Source organism: Oncorhynchus mykiss, chromosome 12 (assembly GCF_057628025.1).
Source record: "Oncorhynchus mykiss isolate SJ-2025 chromosome 12, ASM5762802v1, whole genome shotgun sequence".
In the NCBI taxonomy this organism is placed as follows: domain Eukaryota; kingdom Metazoa; phylum Chordata; class Actinopteri; order Salmoniformes; family Salmonidae; genus Oncorhynchus; species Oncorhynchus mykiss.
Genome location: NC_143033.1, coordinates 92,447,596 through 92,474,832, shown reverse-complemented (window position 1 = coordinate 92,474,832; position 27,237 = coordinate 92,447,596). Strand labels below are relative to the sequence as shown.

Sequence of the window (27,237 nt, the reverse complement as noted above, 5' to 3'; positions counted from 1 at the left end):
TCTCTCTCTCTTCCCTCCTCTCTGTCTCTCTTCCCTCTGTCTCTCTCTCTCTCTTCCCTCCTCTCTGTCTCTCTCTCTCTCTCTCTCTCTTCCCTCCTCTCTGTCTCTCTTTCTCCAGTGGGTCAGATGGGCTGGTCAAGCTGTGGACCATCAAGACCAACGAGTGTGTAAAGACGCTGGATGCCCACCAGGACAAGGTGTGGGGTCTCCACGCCACCAGGAAGGACGACCGCGTTGTCACCGCCTCGGCCGACTCCAACATCACTGTGTGGACGGTCAGTACTGGCCCTTGAGTTTGAATAATTAGAAATGCATGTAAAGCTTGTCCAGTTGGAAACCACGTTATGACCTGGTTAATATAGTACATATACTGTAAGTCAATTAATCCACCAACCAACCAGTCAGTCAGTCAGTCAAATCTATTTCAAAAGCCCTTTTTTCATCAGCAGTTGTCACAAAGTGCTTCAAAGTCTAGATAGGTAGATCCATGAGGGACAAGGCCTTAGAATGAGACGTATCTGCCTGGGGTATATCCATGAGGGACAAGGCCTTAGAATGAGACGTATCTGCCTGGGGTAGATCCATGAGGGACAAGGCCTTAGAATGAGACGTATCTGCCTGGGGTAGATCCATGAGGGACAAGACCTTAAAATGAGACGTATCTGCCTGGGGTAGATCCATGAGGGACAAGGCCTTAGAATGAGACGTATCTGCCTGGGGTAGATCCATGAGGGACAAGACCTTAAAATGAGACGTATCTGCCTGGGGTAGATCCATGAGGGACAAGGCCTTAGAATGAGATGTATCTGCCTGGGGTAGATCCATGAGGGACAAGGCCTTAGAAAGAGACGTATCTGCCTGGGGTAGATCCATGAGGGACAAGGCCTTAGAATGAGATGCATCTGCCTGGGGTAGATCCATGAGGGACAAGGCCTTAGAATGAGACGTATCTGCCTATACCGACACCATAGAAATAGAATTACTAGAAATGCTATTAGTCAGACTCTAACCTGTAAATTAGTAGATAACCAGCTGTATTGCCACTATAAAAACCTGTGATAGGAGCATTGCCAGCTCCATTTCCTGTGTCCTGGCTGAGTCCGACAAGGTTCACACAAGGTGCTTAAAGTACATGAATTTGGCACTCTGAAATTGAAGTACTGGAATATCTTGAAAATATGACATATTGGAAAAATGTATTGGTCTTGCAAATTAATTTCCAGGCAGACTACCGAGTTTTATTTCCATACGTGTCTCGTGCTCTGGTTGCCAGGTGAGCTCTGTCATTACACCCACACTGGGTGGCAGTGTGGTTAGTGGTTAGAGCGTTGGGCCAGTAACCGAAAGGTTGCAAGATCGAATCCCCGAGCCCCGACAGTTAACCCACTGTTCCTAGGCCGTCATTGAAAATAAGAATTTGTTCTTAACTGACTTGCCTAGTTAAATAAAGGTAAAATTAACACTGCCACTTAGCCAGGCAGGTACAGAGCTGACTGATTAGACGCCACCAAACGTCACATACAGTGCCTTGCGAAAGTATTCGGCCCCCTTGAACTTTGCGACCTTTTGCCACATTTCAGGCTTCAAACATAAAGATATAAAACTGTATTTTTTTTGTGAAGAATCAACAACAAGTGGGACACAATCATGAAGTGGAACGACATTTATTGGATATTTCAAACTTTTTTAACAAATCAAAAACTGAAAAATTTGCCGTGCAAAATTATTCAGCCCCTTTACTTTCAGTGCAGCAAACTCTCTCCAGAAGTTCAGTGAGGATCTCTGAATGATCCAATGTTGACCTAAATGACTAATGATGATAAATACAATCCACCTGTGTGTAATCAAGTCTCCGTATAAATGCACCTGCACTGTGATAGTCTCAGAGGTCCGTTAAAAGCGCAGAGAGCATCATGAAGAACAAGGAACACACCAGGCAGGTCCGAGATACTGTTGTGAAGAAGTTTAAAGCCGGATTTGGATACAAAAAGATTTCCCAAGCTTTAAACATCCCAAGGAGCACTGTGCAAGCGATAATATTGAAATGGAAGGAGTATCAGACCACTGCGAATCTACCAAGACCTGGCCGTCCCTCTAAACTTTCAGCTCATACAAGGAGAAGACTGATCAGAGATGCAGCCAAGAGGCCCATGATCACTCTGGATGAACTGCAGAGATCTAAGTTGAGGTGGGAGACTCTGTCCATAGGACAACAATCAGTCGTATATTGCACAAATCTGGCCTTTATGGAAGAGTGGCAAGAAGAAAGACATTTCTTAAAGATATCCATAAAAAGTCGTTTAAAAGTTTGCCACAAGCCACCTGGGAGACACACCAAACATGTGGAAGAAGGTGCTCTGGTCAGATGAAACCAAAATTGAACTTTTTGGCAACAATGCAAAACGTCATGTTTGGCGTAAAAGCAACACAGCTCATCACCCTGAACACACCATCCCCACTGTCAAACATGGTGGTGGCAGCATCATGGTTTGGGCCTGCTTTTCTTCAGCAGGGACAGGGAAGATGGTTAAAATTGATGGGAAGATGGATGGAGCCAAATACAGGACCATTCTGGAAGAAAACCTGATGGAGTCTGCAAAAGACCTGAGACTGGGACGGAGATTTGTCTTCCAACAAGACAATGATCCAAAACATAAAGCAAAATCTACAATGGAATGGTTCAAAAATAAACATATCCAGGTGTTAGAATGGCCAAGTCAAAGTCCAGACCTGAATCCAATCGAAAATCTGTGGAAAGAACTGAAAACTGCTGTTCACAAATGCTCTCCATCCAACCTCACTGAGCTCGAGCTGTTTTGTAAGGAGGAATGGGAAAAAAATTCAGTCTCTCGATGTGCAAAACTGATAGACATACCCCAAGCGACTTACAGCTGTAATCGCAGCAAAAGGTGGCGCTACAAAGTATTAACTTAAGGGGGCTGAATAATTTTGCACGCCCAATTTTTCAGTTTTTGATTTGTTAAAAAAGTTTGAAATATCCAATAAATGTCGTTCCACTTCATGATTGTGTCCCACTTGTTGATTCTTCACAAAAAAATACAGTTTTATATCTTTATGTTTGAAGCCTGAAATGTGGCACAAGGTCGCAAAGTTCAAGGGGGCCGAATAATTTCGCAAGGCACTGTAGCTAAAATGCCAGGCAAATGTAGATTCAACCCTGCCTGGCAAGATATTGACTGAGTTTTGCCAGATCCAACCAGGGATGTAGTGGAGGGTGAACACCGTTTACGCACCTTTTCATTTGTGACATAGCGTTTGATAACCTTTGTAAAAATGTCATTATCGGGAGAACGACTGGAATCATGAATGATTCATTATGCTCGTTATGTTCGCCTGCTCCCCCAGATTTGCCTTGTTAGCAGTGTATTCATTCACTACTCTGTCCAACGGGAAACACTACCCACGACATAGCATGGGCTGAGAGGTGAAATCAACTACCTCAGCCCAGACCTACAGTGGCACGTAGCGGAGAGACTGCTGACAGTGGAAATTATTTTAACATCCCTCAACTCCTGCCGTGTCAACAGACACCTGCCAAACAACCCCTCGCTGCCTCTCAGAGAATGAGTGTACAACTGGTAAATAGTCACTGATACTTCAGTCAGATGTCTAGCCTGCTATGTAGCGCAAGGGCTCTGGTTATTAGCCAGGTAGCTAGCTGGCTAGAAGGATTAAGTTAGAAGCTAACGTTGAGCAGAGCCTGACCCCCAGCAGGAGTAGTTGACTGAAATGAACCTAGCTATAATCAAAAGATTGGCTACTATAAGTTCTCATAACAAAATAAATGTTCTTTGTAGTGAGACGGTGGTGAGTCAGGCTGTAATGAAGGAGGAAGAGGAGATGCACAGAGAGAGGAAGCATTGAAGCCAGCAGGGAGTGAAGTGGTTCCCTGAGAGAGTCTTTAATCTTATCAAATACTAACCTTCACTTCAGTCTATGTCATGGAAAGAGCTCATACCATTGCATTACTTCCTGTTAACCTCAGTGAGTACCATGTCATTTCCGGGTATAACTCCCCTAGGCATTGGTGACAGGTTTCATGATGATGATTTGGAAGCATTGCTGACCTCATGGCTGTGGTTATTCTACAGAAATTGTACCTTAAGGAAACATCAACTGAAAAGCTGATGTGGTAATGAGTGTGTCCTGTATCATGTGCTGTATGTTACCACCACTTCATCTGATTCCTTGATGTTTAGGAGAAGACAACTCCTATTGTCATAGTAACTCCAGACGTGACCGCTATCTCTGTGCAGATGATGTCTGCCAGGATGCAGTGGTAAATAAAGGTCTTCATGTGGTCTATATAACACCTCCATCTGCCAGGATGCAGTGGTAAATAAAGGTCTTCATGTGGTCTATATAACACCTCCATCTGCCAGGATGCAGTGGTAAATAAAGGTCTTCATGCGGTCTATATAACACCTCCATCTGCCAGGATGCAGTGGTAAATAAAGGTCTATATAACACCTCCATCTGCCAGGATGCAGTGGTAAATAAAGGTCTTCATGCGGTCTATATAACACCTCCATCTGCCAGGATGCAGTGGTAAATAAAGGTCTTCATGCGGTCTATATAACACCTCCATCTGCCAGGATGCAGTGGTAAATAAAGGTCTATATAACACCTCCATCTGCCAGGATGCAGTGGTAAATAAAGGTCTTCATGCGGTCTGTATAACACCTCCATCTGCCAGGATGCAGTGGTAAATAAAGGTCTATATAACACCTCCATCTGCCAGGATGCAGTGGTAAATAAAGGTCTTCATGCGGTCTGTATAACACCTCCATCTGCCAGGATGCAGTGGTAAATAAAGGTCTATATAACACCTCCATCTGCCAGGATGCAGTGGTAAATAAAGGTCTTCATGCGGTCTATATAACACCTCCATCTGCCAGGATGCAGTGGTAAATAAAGGTCTATATAACACCTCCATCTGCCAGGATGCAGTGGTAAATAAAGGTCTTCATGCGGTCTGTATAACGCCTCCATCTGCCAGGATGCAGTGGTAAATAAAGGTCTTCATGCGGTCTATATAACACCTCCATCTGCCAGGATGCAGTGGTAAATAAAGGTCTATATAACACCTCCATCTGCCAGGATGCAGTGGTAAATAAAGGTCTATATAACACCTCCATCTGCCAGGATGCAGTGGTAAATAAAGGTCTTCATGCGGTCTATATAACACCTCCATCTGCCAGGATGCAGTGGTAAATACTAGTCATGGAGATGGTCACCCATCCTCTTGTATGCTGCATACCTGCCTGTATTATGAAAGATGGGAACTCAGCCTGTTACATAAGTGTTCCTCGAAGCTAATGAAACCAGGCAACGCCTCGTGTGCCACTTCATGCCAAGAACGATTCAGAAATGACACCAGAATGGAATTTGAACTTGGCCGTGATATCCATTGCGTTTCAGATCTTTATGAAAAGGATTAATGAAAGGTGTGAATACTGAGTTAATGTAAATTAGCTTAGTGAGTGTCTTGGTACTCTAACTATTCCAACTATTGTCACACCCATCCTAGGTCTTCTAGTGATTCAGGTTAAGTTTTAAACTAGATGCTATATGTCTTTAAAACTGGGGGTATATTTGTAGGGCAAATCTAGAACTGTTACTTAGCCAGACAGTTATGTTGTTGTATAAATTGAATGAGTGAGATGATAAATGTATTGTGTGTGCCTTTCCCCTGTAGGATGTGACCGAGGTGGAGCAGGCAGAGGAGCAGGCGAAGCAGGAAGACCAGATACTCAAGTGAGTTCACCTTTGATACAGATATCAACTGGGCATTAAACATCCTTCGATACAGATATCAACTGGGCATTAAACATCCTTCACCTTTGATACAGATATCAACTGGGCATTAAAACATCCTTCACCTTCAATACAGATATCAACTGGGCATTAAAACATCCTTCACCTTCAATACAGATATCAACTGGGCATTAAAACATCCTTTATACAGATATCAACTGGGCATTAAAACATCCTTCACCTTCGATACAGATATCAACTGGGCATTAAAACATCCTTTATACAGATATCAACTGGGCATTAAAACATCCTTCACCTTCGATACAGATATCAACTGGGCATTAAAACATCCTTTAGTACAGATATCAACTGGGCATTAAAACATCCTTCACCTTCGATACAGATATCAACTGGGCATTAAAACATCATTTAGTACAGATATCAACTGGGCATTAAAACATCCTTCACCTTCGATACAGATATCAACTGGGCATTAAAACATCCTTCACCTTCAATACAGATATCAACTGGGCATTAAAACATCATTTAGTACAGATATCAACTGGGCATTAAAACATCCTTCACCTTCAATACAGATATCAACTGGGCATTAAAACATCCTTCACCTTCAATACAGATATCAACTGGGCATTAAAACATCCTTCACCTTCGATACAGATATCAACTGGGCATTAAAACATCCTTCACCTTCAATACAGATATCAACTGGGCATTAAAACATCCTTTAGTACAGATGGTTCAGTTGGTTGGAGCATTGTGCTGACAGACAAAGGTTGAGGGTTTGATTTTTTCTTGGGACATACAGGGCATATAGGTTTTAAATGTAGGTGGTTCAGCAAATGCACTGAAATTCCAATTCTTCAATGCTTTTCAATGAGGACAATTTGGAACTGGAATTTGGTTTACTTTCAGTGGTCAGTTTAGGGTAAGTGGTTCATTTTAGTGTCAGCAGTTCACTTGAGGGTCAGTGGTTAAACTAGGGTCATTGGTTAATTTTAATATCAGTGGTTCACTTTAGGGTCAGTGGTTAAACTAGGGTCATTGGTTTAGTTTAGGGTCATTGGTTAATTTTAATATCAGTGGTTCACTTTAGGGTCAGTGGTTAAACTAGGGTCATTGGTTTAGTTTAGGGTCATGGTTGGTGAGGGGGTTAGTATTCTGAGTTTAACCACCCATTTTCTTTCTTCCAACAGCTGATAAATATCTACAGATCAAGGGTTTGTTAGACCAATGTTTGCCCACTGCCTAACCACACTAGAGGTCAGAAGTCCAGGTGGATAACATGTCCTATTTACATACTTCTAATCTCACACACACACACACACACACACACACTCACACTCACACACACACACGGTGGTGGAGGTCCAGACATAGAAATGTTGTCTTCCCTTTGGTCCCCCTGTTAGTGTTCCTTTTAAAAGTCACGACCTGTTGTCTGGAACCATATGTAAGGATAACCACGGGGATTGATAAGACTGTCCACCCACCACTGGTTTCTCATACACTATAGTGTACCTCTGTGCATGGACCACCCAGCTGAGCTAATGGCTGCAGAAATACTACCTCTGTCTGAAGGAAACAGCCTCCGGCTAAATAAAGAGCTGGTGTGTGATGATGAGCGTGTAATATATCTTGTTTCTGAACGTCGCCGCCACTTCATCTGATTCCTTTACATTTAGCAGAAGACAGCAACTCCTATGGACTGACCTCTGTGCAGATGATGTATGATGTTTTAATTTCTGAATAATAGTGAAGGAATCAAACCACTGATGCCAGAGAGAGAAATAATATGACAATGACCATAGGAGTTGCATGCGTGTGTTTGTGCGTCTTTTCTGGGTCGTGTTTATTAGGGCACGTTAACGTTTTAAGACGTTTTGCTGTGGGAAACAAAGATGTGCGTTTCTTATTGGACAGATCCAGGTGGTCCCTCACTGTCCCAGTCCTGTTTTGTGCGTAATGAACGCAGCCCCGTTTTTTTTCTACTTTCAGATGTAGTGGTGTGTTGTTGTGTTGTGCAGGAAACAGGAGCTGTCTAACCTGCTTCATGAGAAGAATTACCTGAAGGCTCTGGGCCTGGCCATCTCCCTGGACCAGCCACACACTGTGCTCAAAGTCATTAAAGGTATAATTCTGTCCACTCTCGCTTCTTCTATATCCTACTACACATCCACACACACACCGTTTCCACGTCATCAAAGGTACATTTCTCTACCCTCTGTCTCTAGTCTCTCACATGCTTTCTCCACACTGTACATACAGCATGTTGATCATCCAGATTCTTCCTCACATCTCCAGAAATAGCTGCTGGATTCCACCCTGTCACTACCTATTATCCTACTGTTTCCTCTGTATTACTCCCTCAGTCCTCCAGGCACTAGTGTAGACTAGACCTGCGGAAACTCTACATAACGAGGGTAGCCTAGTGGTTAGAGCGTTGGACTAGTAACCGGAAGGTTGCAAGTTCAAACCCCCGAGCTGACAAGGTACAAATCTGTCGTTCTGCCCCTGAACAGGCAGTTAACCCACCGTTCCTAGGCCGCCATTGAAAATAAGAATTTGTTCTTAACTGACTTGCCTAGAATAAATTAAATAAAGGTTAAATAAAAAATAAAAACATTACTCAGTAACCAGTTCAGACTCTCTAAACCTCTCTGTCATTAAGTTAATGGATGACGTGACCTGCATACAGACAGGTCCACTGACAGTCTGACACCAAGGCCTTCGAGGCAAATAGACTAAATGGAGCAAATCACTCTGCCCACATTCCAGGCCTTTATGTTCCCTACCTTCTTCTGAGCCAAAACATATATAGTTGTGCATAGGTACACTTTAGTGTTTGTTTATCGAAACAAAGAAGATATACTTGTTTTAGACATTCCTTGTATTGATCATGGATGAGAGAGACTGGGTGGTGTTCATTAGGGCAAAACGTTGCACAACAAGAATTATATTTCTCATTTTACAAGTTCCGATTTCAGACCGTTTCCTTCCGTCTCGTGCCTATTGAACATGGCCTGAGAGAGATCAGGTTCTGAGCTAAATGAAGGTACAGTTTATAATCACAGGAGTGTTCACGTACTCAGTGTTTAGGCATGTTGGTGTTGGGAACATCATGTGTATATAGTCAACACACTAGTGCAGCTCCAAAACAACATGTCCTCTTATAACTACTTCGAACACATTCTGTTTAACATATTGAAACTCTAACAACATATAACATACGTGTGTTAAAAATACTTATTTAGGACAGGTCAAGAACTGAAGGGTAATGGCTTTAAAAATGGCATATGTATATACACACTTTAAATTCATATGTAGTTAAAATGACTGCCTCGGCACTTCTAGTGTTAAAATCCATTAAAATAACTGTATGGGAGAGACTAGGGTTCCATGTTTGACCGTGAAGGATTGGTCAGAGGTCATTGTATTGGCATAACAATGGACCGTCATACTGACACTAGAGGGTCTAGAATGGGGTTGTAGATGGGATGGGTCACTTAGGTCATGATGATGCGTACTAGGTTGCATCCCAAATGGCACCCTATTTACTATCTAGTGCACTACTTTTGCTCACCATAGAGCTCTGGTCAAAAGTAATGCAGTTTGTAGGGAAAGTTGCAGTTATGTAAGTCTTTAATAGACTGGCCATTGAACTTAGGTTATGTATGGTGTGCCATGACCCTGGTTATGTGTGCCAGGATCATAGGCTTCTATATCTGATGTGGGTTACTCTGTGTGTACTGTCTGTGAACTCGTGACTTTCCTGTGTGGCCTCTAGCGATCCGCCAGGGGGAAGATGGTGCTAAGCAGCTGGAGAAGACTGTGCTGAAGCTGCGTCAGGACCAGAAAGGTGAGGTCAGAAAGGATTGGGATATACTAAGCTGGTCCAAAAAAAACACTGTTTTTACTACGTTGCAGAACATTCTGAAAACGTTTTGTGCTTGGTGGGTATCCAATATAGTGATGGAGCCACATGGTAATGGCCCGTGATAAAGGTCTGTGTTTGGTAATGGCCCATGATAAAGGTCTGTGTTTGGTAATGGCCCGTGATAAAGGTCTGTGTATGGTAATGGTCCGTGATAAAGGTCTGTGTTTGGTAATGGTCCGTGATAAAGGTCTGTGTTTGGTAATGGTCCGTGATAAAGGTCTGTGTATGGTTATGGCCCGTGATAAAGGTCTGTGTATGGTAATGGTCTGTGATAAAGGTCTGTGTTTGGTAATGGTCCGTGATAAAGGTCTGTGTATGGTAATGGCCCGTGATAAAGGTCTGTGTTTGGTAATGGCCCATGATAAAGGTCTGTGTATGGTAATGGTCCGTGATAAAGGTCTGTGTTTGGTAATGGTCCGTGATAAAGGTCTGTGTATGGTAATGGCCCGTGATAAAGGTCTGTGTATGGTAATGGCCCATGATAAAGGTCTGTGTTTGGTAATGGCCCGTGATAAAGGTCTGTGTATGGTAATGGCCCGTGATAAAGGTCTGTGTTTGGTAATGGCCCTGATAAAGGTCTGTGTATGGTAATGGCCCGTGATAAAGGTCTGTGTTTGGTAATGGCCCTGATAAAGGTCTGTGTATGGTAATGGCCCGTGATAAAGGTCTGTGTATGGTAATGGCCCGTGATAAAGGTCTGTGTATGGTTATGGCCCGTGATAAAGGTCTGTGTATGGTAATGGCCCATGATAAAGGTCTGTGTTTGGTAATGGCCCGTGATAAAGGTCTGTGTATGGTAATGGCCCGTGATAAAGGTCTGTGTTTGGTAATGGCCCTGATAAAGGTCTGTGTATGGTAATGGCCCGTGATAAAGGTCTGTGTTTGGTAATGGCCCTGATAAAGGTCTGTGTATGGTAATGGCCCGTGATAAAGGTCTGTGTATGGTAATGGCCCGTGATAAAGGTCTGTGTATGGTTATGGTCCGTGATAAAGGTCTGTGTATGGTAATGGCCCGTGATAAAGGTCTGTGTATGGTAATGGCCCATGATAAAGGTCTGTGTTTGGTAATGGCCCGTGATAAAGGTCTGTGTATGGTAATGGCCCGTGATAAAGGTCTGTGTTTGGTAATGGCCCTGATAAAGGTCTGTGTATGGTAATGGCCCGTGATAAAGGTCTGTGTTTGGTAATGGCCCTGATAAAGGTCTGTGTATGGTAATGGCCCGTGATAAAGGTCTGTGTATGGTAATGGCCCGTGATAAAGGTCTGTGTATGGTTATGGCCCGTGATAAAGGTCTGTGTATGGTAATGGTCTGTGATAAAGGTCTGTGTATGGTAATGGCCCATGATAAAGGTCTGTGTTTGGTAATGGCCCGTGATAAAGGTCTGTGTATGGTAATGGCCCGTGATAAAGGTCTGTGTATGGTAATGGTCCGTGATAAAGGTCTGTGTATGGTAATGGCCCATGATAAAGGTCTGTGTTTGGTAATGGCCCGTGATAAAGGTCTGTGTATGGTAATGGCCCGTGATAAAGGTCTGTGTATGGTAATGGTCCGTGATAAAGGTCTGTGTATGGTAATGGCCCGTGATAAAGGTCTGTGTATGGTAATGGTCCGTGATAAAGGTCTGTGTATGGTAATGGCCCGTGATAAAGGTCTGTGTATGGTTATGGCCCGTGATAAAGGTCTGTGTATGGTAATGGTCCGTGATAAAGGTCTGTGTATGGTAATGGTCCGTGATAAAGGTCTGTGTATGGTAATGGCCCGTGATAAAGGTCTGTGTATGGTAATGGTCCGTGATAAAGGTCTGTGTATGGTAATGGCCCATGATAAAGGTCTGTGTTTGGTAATGGCCCGTGATAAAGGTCTGTGTATGGTAATGGCCCGTGATAAAGGTCTGTGTATGGTAATGGCCCGTGATAAAGGTCTGTGTTTGGTAATGGTCCGTGATAAAGGTCTGTGTATGGTAATGGTCCGTGATAAAGGTCTGTGTATGGTAATGGCCCGTGATAAATGTCTGTGTATGGTAAAGGCCCATGATAAAGTTCTGGGTATGTTAATGGTCCGTGTAATCCTAACCTTGACTCTCTCTACTCCCCCCTCCCCCCCAGAGTCTATGCTGCGCTACTGTGCTGTGTGGAACACCAACGCCCGGAGCTGTCTGGACGCCCAGGCTGTGATCCAGGTGATGCTCACACACCTTTCCCCTGAAGAGCTGCTCCAGTACCAAGGAGCACGCGCACACCTGGAGGGACTCATACCATACACTGGTGAGGTGGGGGGTGTGTGTGTTAGTCACATTGATGTATAGACTCACGCCAGACGTGACAACTACCTCTGTGCAGATGATGTATGATGTTTTAATTTCTGAATAATAGTGAAGGAATCAAACCACTGATGCCAGAGAAAGTGTCTGCTGATTGTGTGTGTGTGATGGTGTCTGCTGATTGTGTGTGTGTGATGGTGTCTGCTGATTGTGTGTGTGTGTGTGATGGTGTCTGCTGATTGTGTGTGTGTGTGATGGTGTCCACTACAGTTCCCTTGTTTGATTGGACACTGTTCGTCCCTGCAGAGAGACACATGCAAAGGATAGGCCGTCTGCTGCAGGCCTCCATGTTCCTGGACTACATGTGGCAGAAGATGAGGGTGACAGGAGCTCCAGCCAGGTGAGGAGGACCAGGGGAGAGCCTTAAACACAACACCCACCAATCACAATCCAGGGCTTATACTAACGCTACACAGCCTTGCCTAATGACTTTCAAATGTTTTTTCAAATACATTGCTTTTAGAAAGATTCAGAATAAAAAACACATACATTTCATTGTTTCGAGTTTCTTTTAATAGGGATTGATAGCGATGACAGGATTCGCCCTAAAACAGATTCTAACATACACTTAAGTGTGATTAACTTAGTCTTCCATCAATATCATTGCTTTGATTGAAGTGGAAATTCGACTTAAGCAATTGTTAGGATTCGCTTCTCTGAAATGAAAGACATGTTCAATTGTTTGATTTCATGTTTCCTTGTAGCCTTCTAAGTAACTTCGTAGCAAGACGCAGTCATCCGACCTATCAGCGTTGACAGTATGCCACGCGAAGGTTGCTCTAGATCTAATCTGAGTCTAGAACAATGGCTGTTGTTGTTCATAGGAATGTATCTGGGCAAGAGAGATGACTTTCAGATATCTGCGGTTTGAGACCAATACCTGTGTAACCAAACTGATGTTTTTACTGTAAGTACTGTAGTAGACTTCATTCTGAAACCACATTCCCTCTCTATGGCTGCTTCACAAATGGCACCCTATTGCCTATATACAAGTGCTCTGCTTTTCACTAGGGCTCTGGTCTAAAGTAGTGCACTACATAGGGAATATGGTGCCATTTGGGACACCGTTTATAAGCTTTGTCAGCACTGTAATGATGAATAACAAACGGATTGAGGAATGTTAACAGCGATAACCAGGTACTGGAATCAGCAGGTGATCAATCAGAGGCTGTACAATCACATACTGTACCATGGAGATTAAATTCCAATAAATCAACACTGAAACGTCTGGAAGAATGAGGCTGTAGGTCAGGTTTGAAGAATGATTATTTTAAGTCATTGTCATGGGTCAAGCATAAAGATGTCTTCTGCAGTACCCTAATGTATGATGTGATAGGAAGTATGCAGCAGAGCCTAATTCTTCAACATGGTCTTAAGACCCAATAAGAATCCAGCTAGAGTCCAGCTTCAGGAAATACGGCAGAGCAAACATGGGTCTGTGTGACACGTGAATTATATGGATATTTGACCTCCTTTGTTTGTTGCTGATGTGTGATGTCATATCCTTTTACAGTATGGACTCGCAGGATGAGGAGATGGACACCGCCTCTCTTCAGGTGCCACACCCCCTGTTCATGATTGACAAGCGACCAGGTGAGGGTGGAGATGGGACTAAGGAACAGAGGGATGGAGAGGAGAGATGGAATGAGGGAGAGGCGGAGGAGGACGATGGTCTCGAGGAAGATACCAACTGCCCGGCCAACATGGAGGATGATGATGATGATGATGAAGTCAGTATCACCAGGAAAGCCTCAGTCAGGGGACAAAGGGAAGAAAATGGACAGAACGGGAAAAAAAATGGCAACCATCACTCTGGCAGTGAGGAGAGTTCAAGAGAGAAGGACCGAGGAGACCAAACAGAGGCTGAGATCCTCCTGTCTGCAGCGTCCCTTCCACCCCTCCAGGCAATCATCAGCTGATGGCAGACTGTCTGACATCAAGCCCACTAAGGATTCCATGAGTGTGAACCCGCGGGAGTCTCCTTCAGCATGGACCACTGCCTGGAGCAACAGTGTGGCTTTATAGACACTGACGGACAGAGAAGCAGGTCCTGAACGACCTTTTATAATAAACTGGTTTTGAGGTCGATAGGCCTGGCTGGCAGCCATTTTGGAAAACCGTGTAATTTTTCATAAATAGTGCCACAATTTTTTCTTGACCATGTTAGCTCATCGGGAAAAACTCTGGGTGCTATTGGAAGCCTGCTAATGGTACCTAGTGGAAGCCTGCTACTGGTACCTAGTGGAAGCCTGCTACTAGAGGTCAGAAATTGTCGAGGCTCTACCTGTAACTTCTTCCCCATTCTTCAACAGAAACCAGTGCTTGTGAATTTTTATATTTGTATGTTGTTGTGCAGTCCTGCTCTTCCACATAAACAACACATTTTGTTTGTCATGATTACAAATGCATCTGGAATAAAATGTATGCCTTGTATTTATTGTGCTCCTTTTTTTAATAAGTTCGTATTCATTTTAAACATCAACCAATATGTTCATGTAAAAGAGTGTTTGAAGACTTAACTTATTTAACATAAAATTCCCATAGGAGCATAAACCACGACACAGGAAAGGGTGAAAAGGTCAAGCCTTCATTCCTTTGCCACATTATTAGACTGGTCCAGCATATTGTCACCCTGTTATCTGTCTGTCACATTTGATTAAAGTCTGGGATCTCTGGTATGACTCAGGGAGAGCTCTAACTGTATAAACCAGTGGACTCAGGGAGAGCTCTAACAGTATAAACCAGTGGACTCAGAGAGCTCTAACAGTATAAACCAGTGGACTCAGAGAGCTCAAACAGTATAAACCAGTGGACTCAGAGAGCTCTAACAGTATAAACCAGTGGGACTCAGGGAGAGTTCTGACAGTATAAACCAGTGGACTCAAAGAGCTCTAACAGTATAAACCAGTGGACTCAGAGCTCTAACAGTATGAGAGTACAATTCATAGTAAGCTAGCGGTGGATAGAAATGGTGACTCCAAGAGAGAGAAATTGGGTGCTTTGCTATGGAGGAAAAGAGATGGAACCAGTGTCATCTGTAGGGCACTCGGCATGCCACACACACAACATCCTGTTAAGTTTAAATCAGGATATTTTCTCCATTCAAAGAGGCGGACAAGTTATTTTAGTATTAGAATTTATTGCTTTTTGCAGTACAAGATATGTTATTTTAGTATAATAATGTATTACAATTTGTTGCAGTTTGCAGTACAATATGATATGGAATCAACCATAGTTGCTAATAACAGTTTTCCAGTATGGAAAAATAGAGATCTATAGATTAAAAGACTATACAGTGGAAACTATGAAAACACATTTTAGGATTTAATAGAAGACAGAAGATTCTATTAGAAGATTCATGACAATCACAGAAAATTTTATTTTTTTCTATCTAAATTGCTACTGAATGTTTATTCACAAAAGTGTATATTTTAATTATACCAGTATATGACCTGACTTCACATTAAGTGAAGAGAAATTATTCATTAAAACAGGAATGTAGACAAATGACAGTAAACCCCTAACCGTAATATTTGTTCATCCACAAAATAAATCCTGAATTAATAGACAGCATTAAAATAATGTTTACAATGCAGCTATCAGTATCCATCTCCAGGTGCATGGAAGTAGGCCTGACGAACAGAGCAAGAAGTAAACTTCCACATTAAAAAAATAAAGACTCAATATGTGACTCAGAGTATTACAGTAACGTATGATTCTTCCTCCCATATCACAACTCATGGTTACATGACCAGCCCCAAGGCAGTTAAACACTTTAAAACACAGTGTAATCATGTTCAGGTAACTTCATAACGGATAAGTCCCACAGTCCGGCTTCTAGTACAGTGACTTTCTGTGCTAAAGCCTTTAGATTCTTCCTGGAATCCATCAAGACACCACACCACATGTCCTGGCCACAACCCAGTCTTCACCCTCGGTTTTAAAAGGCTAAGGAGGAACTGGCTACCCATGACTCATCAGTGGGATCAGTGGACCCACCACCATTTTGGGTCAACACTGCTCCAATTTAGCGGCTCAGTATCACAGCAGGCGCTGGCGACAGCTTGGCTTTGGAGGCGTTCTTGCGCGTGACTGTAGTGCAGCGTGTCAGGATCTCCTGCACCCTGGGCCTGGGGGGCACCTTGGGGGTGGTTGGGGCCATCTTGAACAGGTTTGGGTCAGATCTTCCGTGGACCATCCTCCCCTCCAACACGCCGCTGTCGGGGTTGAGACGGTCGGCCACCATGGGCGGCGGTGTGCGGGCGCGCCGGAGACGCTCGTCCATGTCGGCGCGGCTCAGGTTGAGGGACGAGCTGCAGGATGACGAACTGAGGTCGTCGCTGAAGTCACTGCCCTCGCTTCCCATGCTGCCCTCGCTTCCCATGCTGCCGGCGAGGCTGCGCTTGCGTCTATCCATCTCCCCATCCACCTCCACCATGATAGTAGGCATTGGAGTGCCCTTGCTAGGGTATGCCGGGGCGGGGGTGGTGACCATCACAGGTGAAGGGCTAAGCCGAGGCACAGTTAGAACATTAAAATAATGAGACTTGAGCTTGTCGGTAGGCTTGAGCTGATTTGGTGTGGAAGGTTGGGAGCTGGGCGGCTGCAGGATGTTGCCTTGGGAATGGCTGCGCTCGTGGGAGTGTCCGGCCAGCGTGTGGTCAGAGCTGGAGCTGTGGACCTGTAGCTGGGCCAGGTTGAGAGCCGCCAGGCGGACACGGGGGTTGTTGTAGGGCTGCAGGTACATGGCAGGTACGAAGCCGCTCTTGCCGTTGTATCTGTCAAGAGGAGAAAGAAGAAATTGGAAACTGACATGAGTTTGGATTTCATATCAGAAATCACAATGTTGTCAAAGCCTTGGTACAATATGTTATCCTAGGTAATGATAGACGACAAGTCTGTGGCCTTTGTCTGTCTAGCTTTCACTTAAATTGACAAGTCAATGGCCGTGTCCGAAATCTGGCTTGGCTACTACTTACTTAAACTGCATACTGTGTACTAATCTTACTACATACTATTTTGAACGTACTGTTTAGTAAAAAGGTATGCAGTAAGAAACAAATTGAGAATTTGAGATTATAACCCACTGGGCAAAAACTGATTGAATCAGTGTTGCTTCCACGTAATTCCATGTGATGATGTTCAATCAACATGGAAAACTGATTGGATTTGAAAAAAGTCAACATAAGGGAATTTAGCATTTTTTTCACCCAACGTTTAACCATTTTTTGGTGAATTCACATTAGATGACAAATCAACCAAATGTAAATCAAAACTAGATGTTGAACTGACGTCTGGGAGGTTATATCTGCATTTTTGTCAAAATGAGGTTATTGACATGTCCTTGTTCTGTTCAATGTTCTCTACCTATATAGTACTCTAAATACCCCAATTCATGTTGTGAAGTTCAAAAGAATACAAGATTTAAAAAAAAAATCTCTGATACTATTCAAATCAATGAGGGTTCGGAACGTTAAAGCCAATTATTGAATAATATTTTGGAGTATTTGGACACGGCCATTGTCAAGAGAATCTTTGGATTTGATTCAGTGAAAAGATAACAGCTAAGTAATTCAGTCACGTCAACTTCCAAGGGGAAGCTACCAACTGTTTTCTAATGATAGGGGCAGAACACGCTGAGAGGTTGTCTCAAAAGAGCATTGAGCAGACAATGGCTCAGCTATCTCTGGTATTGGGTTCTTCAGAATCAACTAATGATAACTTGTAATGTAGTGAGATAATTACAGCGTTGTTGTTTCCGCATGATATCTGATGGACGGGCGATGATACTCTGCATGTCTGTCTGCACCATGACTTTCAATTCCAATTCAATTTCCATTCTCTCAATGCATTTGCTGTCATCTGACCATAGAATTAGTATGAGTTCTAATAATTTTGATTCCATGGTTCCGACAGTCTGGAAGTCATGCTTCTCTTTTACAGCTATAGCTACTGTATTCTTCCTGTTTAGTCAGACAGGTGTTGTTCAGGAACATACCTGATCAGCCACCAGCCATTGTCAGACTTCTGCAGGACTTCCACCACTGAGCCAATGTCCATAGACACCTCGTCTCTATTTGTGGCTTTGTAGCTTCTGACAGCACTGTACAGCACACCTATTTGTGGGCGATTCAGAATGTTAGGATGGGTGCAACATCAATATATGGCAATATACTGTCAGTGGGGGTCCACACCTTGCAGTACATGCACAGTACAGTATTTGCAGTGTATATGTCTCGACGCTGGTGCATCAGCTATAGGTGAATGTTTTATAGATTTGTTGATGTGAACATTTTTGCAGATGATCCCCTGATGATCCCCTCCCAGGCTATAGAAAACATAAATACATATGTGTCAGGGATAAGAGATGATGGTCTCTTACTTTCTCCATAGGACTCGTCACTATCGTCATCCTCATTCCCCTCTACCTTCTCCAGGTATGGAGCAGGGAACCAGGCCATACGCTTGTCCTCATTCTCCACCAGCCACCAGCCTGGGAGCAGAGGGAGAGGGGTTAGACTGGTGATGGACATTTATGATCAGCTCTCTCAAACCCATTACATGTCACAGAATCAATACATTCGTGATTAAAAGTGATGCGATTTTACATGTTCATTACAAAGGAAAATACATGTTCATTATACTTTATGGAAGGCAAATCACAGCAGACGTTCTCTCACCTGCTTTGTCTTTGATGAGCACGTCCAAGTTTTCGTCCACGGCCACTTTGAACGGCCGGTTCTTGGTGTCTTTGGTCTCATAAGGTGCCATGCACCGGTATGCCTCTGTTACGAACGGCTGCGTAACGTTTCCAATGTTGACACTCTTGTCATGTCCAGCGGAATCCTCTGAAGGCATGATCATGATACTGAGGAAGGAAGTCACATTGTAAATGTATGACTATTTATTGTACTGAATTAAATCACCAAAACATAACGGGACACTGGATTTGAAGTCGATCCACTTGTGCGTAATACTGCGCGTAATGCTCAGGACACAGTGGTATTCCCTAAGCAATGTGCATAATTCTCACTATAATCTACCTATTCTTGGCAAACTCTGGCTGTAGATCTTGGTCCTTGGGGTGGAAGTACCGGATGAGTTCAGGACATTGTGAGACGCGCGGGTCACAGCTGAGGAGCTCGCTGCAGTATTTCTCCAAAAACTTGAGCTGGACCACCGACTTGCTTGGACCATTATTCTTTGTGTTAATCTTCATCCTCCAGTCTGACGAAGGAATATACGACGATTACTAATTAATGACTTATTAGTTATATAAAGGATACAAATGATAGACATCAACCGGCAACGTGATATTAAAAGTAAAACATAGGCCTACCTCGAAATCTAGGAATAATTCTGTCCGATTTTTTAAGTGGGTTCGCAGGTGGGAATTTCTTCTTCATTTGTTCCTGTTTTGGATAAAAAGTTTGGCCTAAGTAAGAAAAGCATGGCTCCATATTATATTTTGCATTTATGTAGCCTACATTAGATCAGACAATTTGAATTGTAGTTGATGATGTAACTTACATTAAGTGTCTTGAAGTCCTTGAAGGTTCTGTAAACAATGATGTCATTCTGATCTGACCAAAGCACCGATGTCATGTACATCTGGACATTTGAAATAAGTTATAAATATCAATTAAATCTTTGGTATAAATCATTGCTGTCAAATTCAAAAATAAAGGTTTTAGTTAATTGCACTCACAAAATACAGCAAAAAAGAATCAACAATTTTCGGGAAATGATTAATTAACAGGCATAAACAATAGTTGAACATCTCATGCAGAAATCTGGAGAAATATCCGATAACAGCAGCAGTAGTATTACATGCATCAAGTATCCATACTTTGCTTTTCTCCTTGTGCATTACTCCAATCAGTCGGATATTAACCGGATACCGTTGCTCCTCCATGTTAGTCATTAAAAAGCCTAGATGCGTAAAGTCCTATGGAGATGTGTATTCCTAACTAACTGACTGGAGCTCAAATGGCCAACAGATTAATATATCTCTCCGAGTAAGAAGGTGTGGCAGTAGAGGCACGTAAGCAAACAAATAGGAGGACAATATTTGCGTCACGTGAGCAGCTCCCGCTGTAGTGGCGCAAGTGTGGGAACTACACTGTTGCAACCAGTGTATCATAATTTCAGTGGCGAACCATCATTCAGGGCAGGCGGGGAAGACCCTGTTTCGATTAAAGTCTTAATCAAAATTACGGATTGCCTCTTATCCGCTCGTCATCCCCTTATGCCATAGTTTGGTATGGGTATAATAATGCATTTTATTTTGTAAAGTGGTTTCTTGCATCAAACAACAATAACAACAGTCACCTTGTCTGAAGGACAAATGGATAAACAGGTTAATGTCAAGCCCTGCATGTTTTTTTCAAAAGTCTCAGAATGTAGGCCTACATTGAACAACACACATTGTCTGTTACTGTAGGCTGAATGATAGAACAGCTATTTCCATGTCAAAATGTTATGGGATGCATTTTCTCCATTGTTTTTGATGGTAGGCCAATCTAGAAGGCCTACATTATGATCAAATAGCCATAGTAACTTGGCCATTGTTAAAACTGATCTTAAAGCGGGTACAGCTGCATTTTCACAGTGTTGAAGTTTGCACTCAGCAGACCTGAAATTTGACATTTTTTTAGGGAACATTGGTTGCAACACATATATGCCTACCTGCAGCCTGCAGGCACACTCAGCATCTCTCTGGAGATATTGCATTTATTGCTTTTACTGAGCTTTGATGACATGTCATTTTATTACTTGTGATAAAGTAGTAGTCGTATACTACAGTAGACAGGCCCACCTCTTCTCTATTCAGTGAAACAGCTACAACAGCCATATAAAATAAGCACAGAAGAAAAACAGCTCTGCCTTTAACTGCCTGTTTTTGGAACCTCATTTCTTCCCTGCCCATGCTGGGTCAACCTTTGGACTCATATCCCAGGGATTACATTGATTCATGTTGTGCCCATTCCTTATTAACCCGGTGTGAAATGGAAATGCTTTTTTGCATATCCTACAGAGAATGGGGTCACAGCCAGGGATCAGCCATTATTGACGGCAACACTGGAGCAATTAGGGTTACGTGCTTTGCTCAAGGACAGATTGATAGATTTTTCACCTATTTGGCTTAGCAACTCAAACTAGCAACTTTCGGTTACTTGCCCAATGCTCTAATGCCTCGATCACACAACACTATCTTTGCAATTTGGCACACCAGAGGTACATTCATTTCCCCTGGAACGCTGCAGTGCGTTCCGTGTGGTGAAAACCTTGGATTTATCCAACGATTACATCAAACTGTATGTGAAGACGGCCTGACAGAAATGGTAGCAGAAGGTGAAGGTTGAACTTTTGTTGAAAACACATATCCAGATGATGCTGTGTCAGTGGAGGCTGCTGAGGGGAGGACGGATCATAACACTCCATTCCAGCCTGTTATTAGAAGTCGTCCTCCACTCAGCAGCCTCCACTGTGCTGGATAGCGTTTGGTGCAATGACACTGTAGGTGGGTTCGAGGCGTAACCACTAGGCTACCTGCCGCCAGTAGGGGAGGAGGCCAGGAATGCCCTGTATTCATGAAGCAGAGGCCATATAAAGATAATTAATCAAATGATGGCATAATTGCAAATGTACCTATAGGACAGGTTTCTCAAACTCGGCCCTCGGTACAAGGGGTGCACGTTTTGGTTTTTGCCCTAGCGCTACACAGCTGATTCAAATAATCAACTAATCATCAAGCTTTGGTAATTTGAATCAGCTGTGTGATGTTAGGGCAAAAACCAACATTTCCACCCCTTGGGGTTGTGAGGACGGAGTTTGGGAAACGCTGCCATTGAAGCAAAGCAGGAAGTAAAAGCAGAAAGTGTACCCATCAATATGTAATGTGATTTGTTGATTAAACTCAACTGACATTAGAAAAAATACATTATATTCCACGAGTCACATCAGTTAACATAATTTTAATGAACATTCTACATTACCATGGAAATGATTGCACGGGCACCATTGCGTGTGCACCCATGACTTTACCAGTCAAAGTGCCAGGGTTAGAGGTTGCAAGCCCGCTCTGTTCCTTCTATTTCTATGGCAGAGGTAGCTGAACTTAGTTGTAGCAGGGACTAAAGGTTGCCCTATTGCCTGGGGAAAGTGACCTGAGCAGTTAGGCAAGTTGAGCCTGTTCTAAAGGTTTTTCACTGAAAACAAAACTGTAAGGAATTCCAGTAGGTGTTGCCTAAAATGGATCATTCTGGTTCATTCCCATTGTTTAAGTGAAAGATGGACAATTTATGGCACCCGGGCAGGTTGAGACTGCCCCCTGGGCAAAAACTGCTTGAACATTGTTTCCACATTTCAACAACAATCAGGGTGTAAAACTGGTTGGATTTGCAGAGTCAACTTTTAACCTGAATCCAATGACATGGTGAAATGTTGATTTCACGTTATTGGTCTCCTAGCTAAAGCCTACAGAGCCTAATCAACCACGTCTCTCAACAACCAGCACATCATTGTTTAACGTCCATTAAGGTAGCCCCCTGTACCTCTCTGATTCAGAGCAGTTGGGTTAATCAGAGTGGTTGGGTTAATCAGAGCGGTTGGGTTAATCAAAGCGGTTGAGTTAAATGCTGAAGACACATTTCGGTTGAATGCATTAGTTATAAAAACTCTTTGATTCAGTTGTGCAACTGATTAGATATCCCCTCTCCCATTAACTCTGAACTTGGTTTCTTTCTTCATTCAGGCTCCTCTCCGGTCGTCACTAGTTACCACAGCCACAACTTCATAATTATGGCAATTGCTCTTAAAATCTGATTAAAACCTGACCCTAACCACACTGCTAACCTTGAATTAAGACAGAAGCAATTTTAAGTTAACCAATTTTGCACTGACTGTGGTTACTAGTGACAACCCTCTCCTGATTGCTTGCCTCGTGAGAGACACATTTTCATGGAAAACAAGATTGTGTGTTAATAAAAGCAGTTTAGTTGTTCTCTAAAACTAGCTAGAAGGAGCCATTTTATAACTAGTTAACAAAACTATTAGCGTTAGTTGTAGTAGCCTAGCTAGCTAACGTTAAACATTTAGACTCACTGAATAAATATATTTAGCACAGGATAAAGATTAAAACGATCTGCTGAGGCTAAGGGAGGCCAAGTAATGTTGGCATTGTTATGTTTGTCGTAAGGAGACCAAGGTGCAGCGTGGTATGCGTACATTGTTCTTTATTAAACAAATTATACACTGAACAAACTAACAAAAACAAACCGTGAAGCTAATATGAATAGTGCAGACATGCAACGAAATATAGAATAAGAACCCACAAATAACCTACGGAAATGGCTACCTAAATACGGTCCCCAATCAGAGACAACGATAAACAGCTGCCTCTGATTGGTAACCAATTCAGGCCACCATAGACATACATAAACCTAGACTTACAAAACCCCTAGGTATACAAAAACCCTAGACAAGACTAAACTAACATATCCACCCTAGTCACACCCTGACCTAACCAAAATAATAAAGAAAACAGATCAGGGCGTGACAGGCATATTATTTTTATTTCCACTGCTGGTGATTGTTCACAAATGTTTGTGGTGCAAATGTCATTCTCAAAGTCCCAGTTCAGTCAAACTATATTTTTTATGTGTTTTATATATACAGCATATATATTTCCACACTACAAGTTAGGAATAATACTGAGAAAATTATGATAATGCCTTTTGAGTGTAAGAGGTGTTTGAAAGGCCTGAAATTTCAGCTTATTCTTCTTGATCTGGTTGGCGGATTGCATCAAACTTTTAGGTGCATACACTGACACCTACTGTACTGGTATGAGGCCATTCATGGCCTACCTATATTACATTAGTCGATATGATACCTGTATAAATTCTAACGTAACCTCTTCCCACATCTCAACAGTCTAAACTAACAATCTCTACCCACATCAGTTACCTGCTTCTTGTTTATCTAATTGATTAGCTCAAACAGCGCAATTAGCCATGTGCTCACCTTCCTTTCACCAACCGTGAGGCCATTCACGGCATACCTACAATACATACTTTGAAACAATCCTAGTTTAAATTCCAACATGACTTCTACCCACATCTCAACATTCTAAACTCTAATATAACCTCGACCCACATCTCAATTTAATTAAACCAACCGCAGCCTCCCAGTGACTTGGATTACAGGCAGGTGCCACCGCAACCATCTATTTCAGCCTTTTTTGGTGGGATGGAGTTTTGGCCTGCCAGGTGGTAAATTAACTAATAGACCAATAAGAAAGAGTTCCAGAATTCTCTGCCAATAACAGCTATACTGAACAAAACTATAAACTCAACATGTAAAGTGTTGGTCCCATGTTTCATGACCTGAAATAAAAGATCCCAGAAATGTTCCATATGCACAAAAAGCTTATTTCTCTAAAATTGTGCACAAATTAGTTTATATCTCTGTTAGTGAGCATTTATCCCTTGCAAATATAATCCATCCACCTAACAGGTGTGGCATATCAAGAGGCTGATTTAACAGAATGCACATTACACAGGTGCACCTTGTGCTGGGGGACAATAAAAGGCCACTCTAAAATGTGTGGTTTTGTCACACAACACAATGTCACAGATGTCTCAAGTTGAGGGAGCATGCAATTGGCATGCTGACTGCAGGAATTTCCACAAGAGCTATTGCCAAATTGAATGTTCTGAAACAAAGCTGAACATTTTTCAACTTCTTTCATGGCCTGCATGTTCACCAGACATGTCACCACCCTTTGAGATGCTCTGGATCGATGTGTCAGCATGTTCCTTTTCCCGCCAATATCCAGGAACTTCACACAGCCATTGAAAAAGAGTGGGACAACATTCCACATTCAACAGCCTGATCAACTCTATGCAAAGGAGATGTGTCGCAATGCATGAGGCAAATGGTGGTCACACCAGATACTGACTGGTTTTCTGATCAAATGTATTTAAATTCACTGATTTCCTTACATGAACAGCAACTCAGTAACATCTTTGAAATTGTTGCATGTTACATTTATATATTTCTGTTCAGTTTACATTGAAACCTGCCTGTCTTTTTTAGTCCACTGCTTAACATTGTGTGTGTATAGAGTGAAATTCATATTTAAAGACATTGTAACCGTTCTTTGCATAATGTTCAGCCCTGCTATACTAGTTCACTAAACTACAGAGTATGTTGTCCATTGAAGTTGTTGTCTCTGGCTTTAAAAAAATATATTTTCAGAATGAATAATAACATTTGTGGTCGTTTGAAATGGTCTGATCCACCTTAGGCCAGGAGTGTTTCCAATTCACATGACCCGACAAGAAAACCCCCAGCCCTATAATCATAGCACAGGTAATAATATTTTGTCATAGCCTACGAATAGGACCCAGAGTTTTACCTGACCAGGTCATGAGGCCATGCTCCTTATAGGACACATCACTGCACCCATATACTCTTCTGTAAACTGGTCATCTATGTATACCCACAGCAAGACCCACTGGATGATGCTTATTTATAAAACCCTCTTAGGCCTCACTCCACCCCTACCTGAGATATCTACTGCAGCCCTCATCCTCCACATACAACACCAGTTCTGCCAGTCACATTCTGTTAAAGGTCCCCAAAGCACACACATCCCTGGGTCGCTCACCTTTTCAGTTCACTGCAGCTAGCGACTGGAACAAGCTGCAACAAACACTAAAACTGGACAGTTTTATCTCAATCTCTTAATTCAAAGACTCAGTCATTGACACTCTTACTGAGAGTTGTGGCTGCTTTGCGTGATGTATTGTTGTCTCTACCTTCTTGCCCTTTGTGCTGTTGTCTGTGCCCAGTAATGTTTGTACCATGTTTTGTGCTGCTACCATGTTGTGTTGCTACCATGTTGTTGTCATGTTGTGTTGCTTCCTTGCTATGTTGTCTTAGGTCTCTCTTTATGTAGGGTTGTGTTGTCTCTCTTGTCTTGATGTGTGTTTTGTCCTATATTTATATTTTATATATATTTTTATTTTTAATCCCAGCCCCATCCCGTAGGATGTAAATAAGAGTTATTGTTCTTAACCGACTTGCCTAGTTAAATAAATAAAAAATTAAACATGAGATCAGGAAAAACTCAAGCCCTCAGAAAATAAAATATACATTTTGCCACACCACTTCTGAACCTGTGGTGTCACCTCTGCATAGTACAAGTGGGGGGTGGGCCTTTCCTCTTTTGAGACAGAGTCCACCGGTATATATAAAACCCTCTTAGGGTCGACCATGCGGGGAACGTGGGCGCCTCTCGTCGAGGCGGGAAGGGAAAGGAGGGGCGCACCAGGGAGAGAGAGCCGAGGTCCCTCCTCAACACTCCCACCGAGCCGTCCTGGTCTGCACTTAGGGGGACGAAGGCCCAGTCGCGGAAATCCAGGGGTTCCGATTGATGGCAAAGCATTCAAAGTATCGATGATCAATGTGTCCTGCAATTCACGAGTTCTCGCAGCTAGCTGCGTTCTTCATCGACGCACAAGCCAAGTGATCCACTGTTAAGAGTTTTACTCTTGTTTTTTTGTTTTACGCAGAGGCTAGTGGCTAGGCGGAGTTGGGGAGGTTGCCCTCCTTTCCCCCGCCCGCCCTTCGCCAGAGGCCACAGTTCACAGAGCAAAAAGGTTTGAGGTTGTTCTCTATTGTTAATGTATTGTTCCTCAAGCAAGGGGGAGGCCGATGACATGCGGATTCCCATCAGACCAACTCCTTGAATGCATCTCACTTGAAGTTTCCAGTCGTCTAAAAAACACTGTTTTGCTCAAACATGCTTTACTGTATTTATACTTGGGATATCACTTTTCAACAGGAAAGTTCAACAGTTTCTTGAGGACGGTAGGCGTTCAAGGAAGTACAGTGCCTTGCGAAAGTATTCGGCCCCCTTGAACTTTGCGACCTTTTGCCACATTTCAGGCTTCAAACATAAAGATATAAAACTGTATTTTTTTGTGAAGAATCAACAACAAGGGGGACATAATCATGAAGTGGAACGACATTTATTGGATATTTCAAACTTTTTTAACAAATCAAAAACTGAAAAATTGGGCGTGCAAAATTATTCAGCCCCTTTACTTTCAGTGCAGCAAACTCTCTCCAGAAGTTCAGTGAGGATCTCTGAAAGATCCAATGTTGACCTA

The 27,237-nt window shown here is 42.8% G+C and overlaps 2 protein-coding genes and 1 pseudogene across 3 annotated transcripts in view; 1 reads left to right on the top strand and 2 right to left on the bottom strand.

Annotated features, from left to right (window-relative positions):
• The window catches only part of LOC110486873 (transducin beta-like protein 3), a 31,573-nt gene extending 17,085 nt beyond the window's left edge, over positions 1-14,488 (top strand). The window contains exons 17-23 of the mRNA XM_090194054.1: positions 119-275; positions 5,720-5,778; positions 7,824-7,927; positions 9,584-9,655; positions 11,841-11,999; positions 12,302-12,395; positions 13,569-14,488. Coding sequence (XP_090050180.1) covers positions 119-275; positions 5,720-5,778; positions 7,824-7,927; positions 9,584-9,655; positions 11,841-11,999; positions 12,302-12,395; positions 13,569-13,974 — 1,051 coding nt within the window. The 3' untranslated portion in view covers positions 13,975-14,488. The remainder of the gene's footprint in view (positions 1-118; positions 276-5,719; positions 5,779-7,823; positions 7,928-9,583; positions 9,656-11,840; positions 12,000-12,301; positions 12,396-13,568) is intronic.
• Positions 14,489-15,177: 689 nt separating this feature from the next.
• LOC110486861 (NADPH oxidase organizer 1) lies at positions 15,178-20,091 on the bottom strand. 2 transcript variants are annotated; one of them, XM_036938983.2, is made up of 8 exons: positions 19,905-20,091; positions 19,586-19,666; positions 19,395-19,467; positions 19,099-19,282; positions 18,736-18,923; positions 18,438-18,548; positions 18,054-18,171; positions 15,178-16,833 (listed from the first exon to the last, which is right to left on the bottom strand). In XM_036938983.2, exons 1-8 carry the CDS (start codon positions 19,977-19,979, stop codon positions 16,083-16,085), a joined length of 1,581 nt encoding a protein of 526 aa, XP_036794878.2. In that variant the 5' UTR covers positions 19,980-20,091; the 3' UTR covers positions 15,178-16,082. The 2 variants fall into 2 exon arrangements, with proteins under 2 accessions (XP_036794878.2, XP_036794879.2); XM_036938984.2 differs by having other exon boundaries at positions 19,395-19,490; positions 19,905-20,035.
• A 6,371-nt stretch (positions 20,092-26,462) lies between these two features.
• On the bottom strand, positions 26,463-26,610 carry LOC149979444 (5.8S ribosomal RNA; annotated as a pseudogene).
• Between the last annotated feature and the right edge of the window lie 627 nt (positions 26,611-27,237).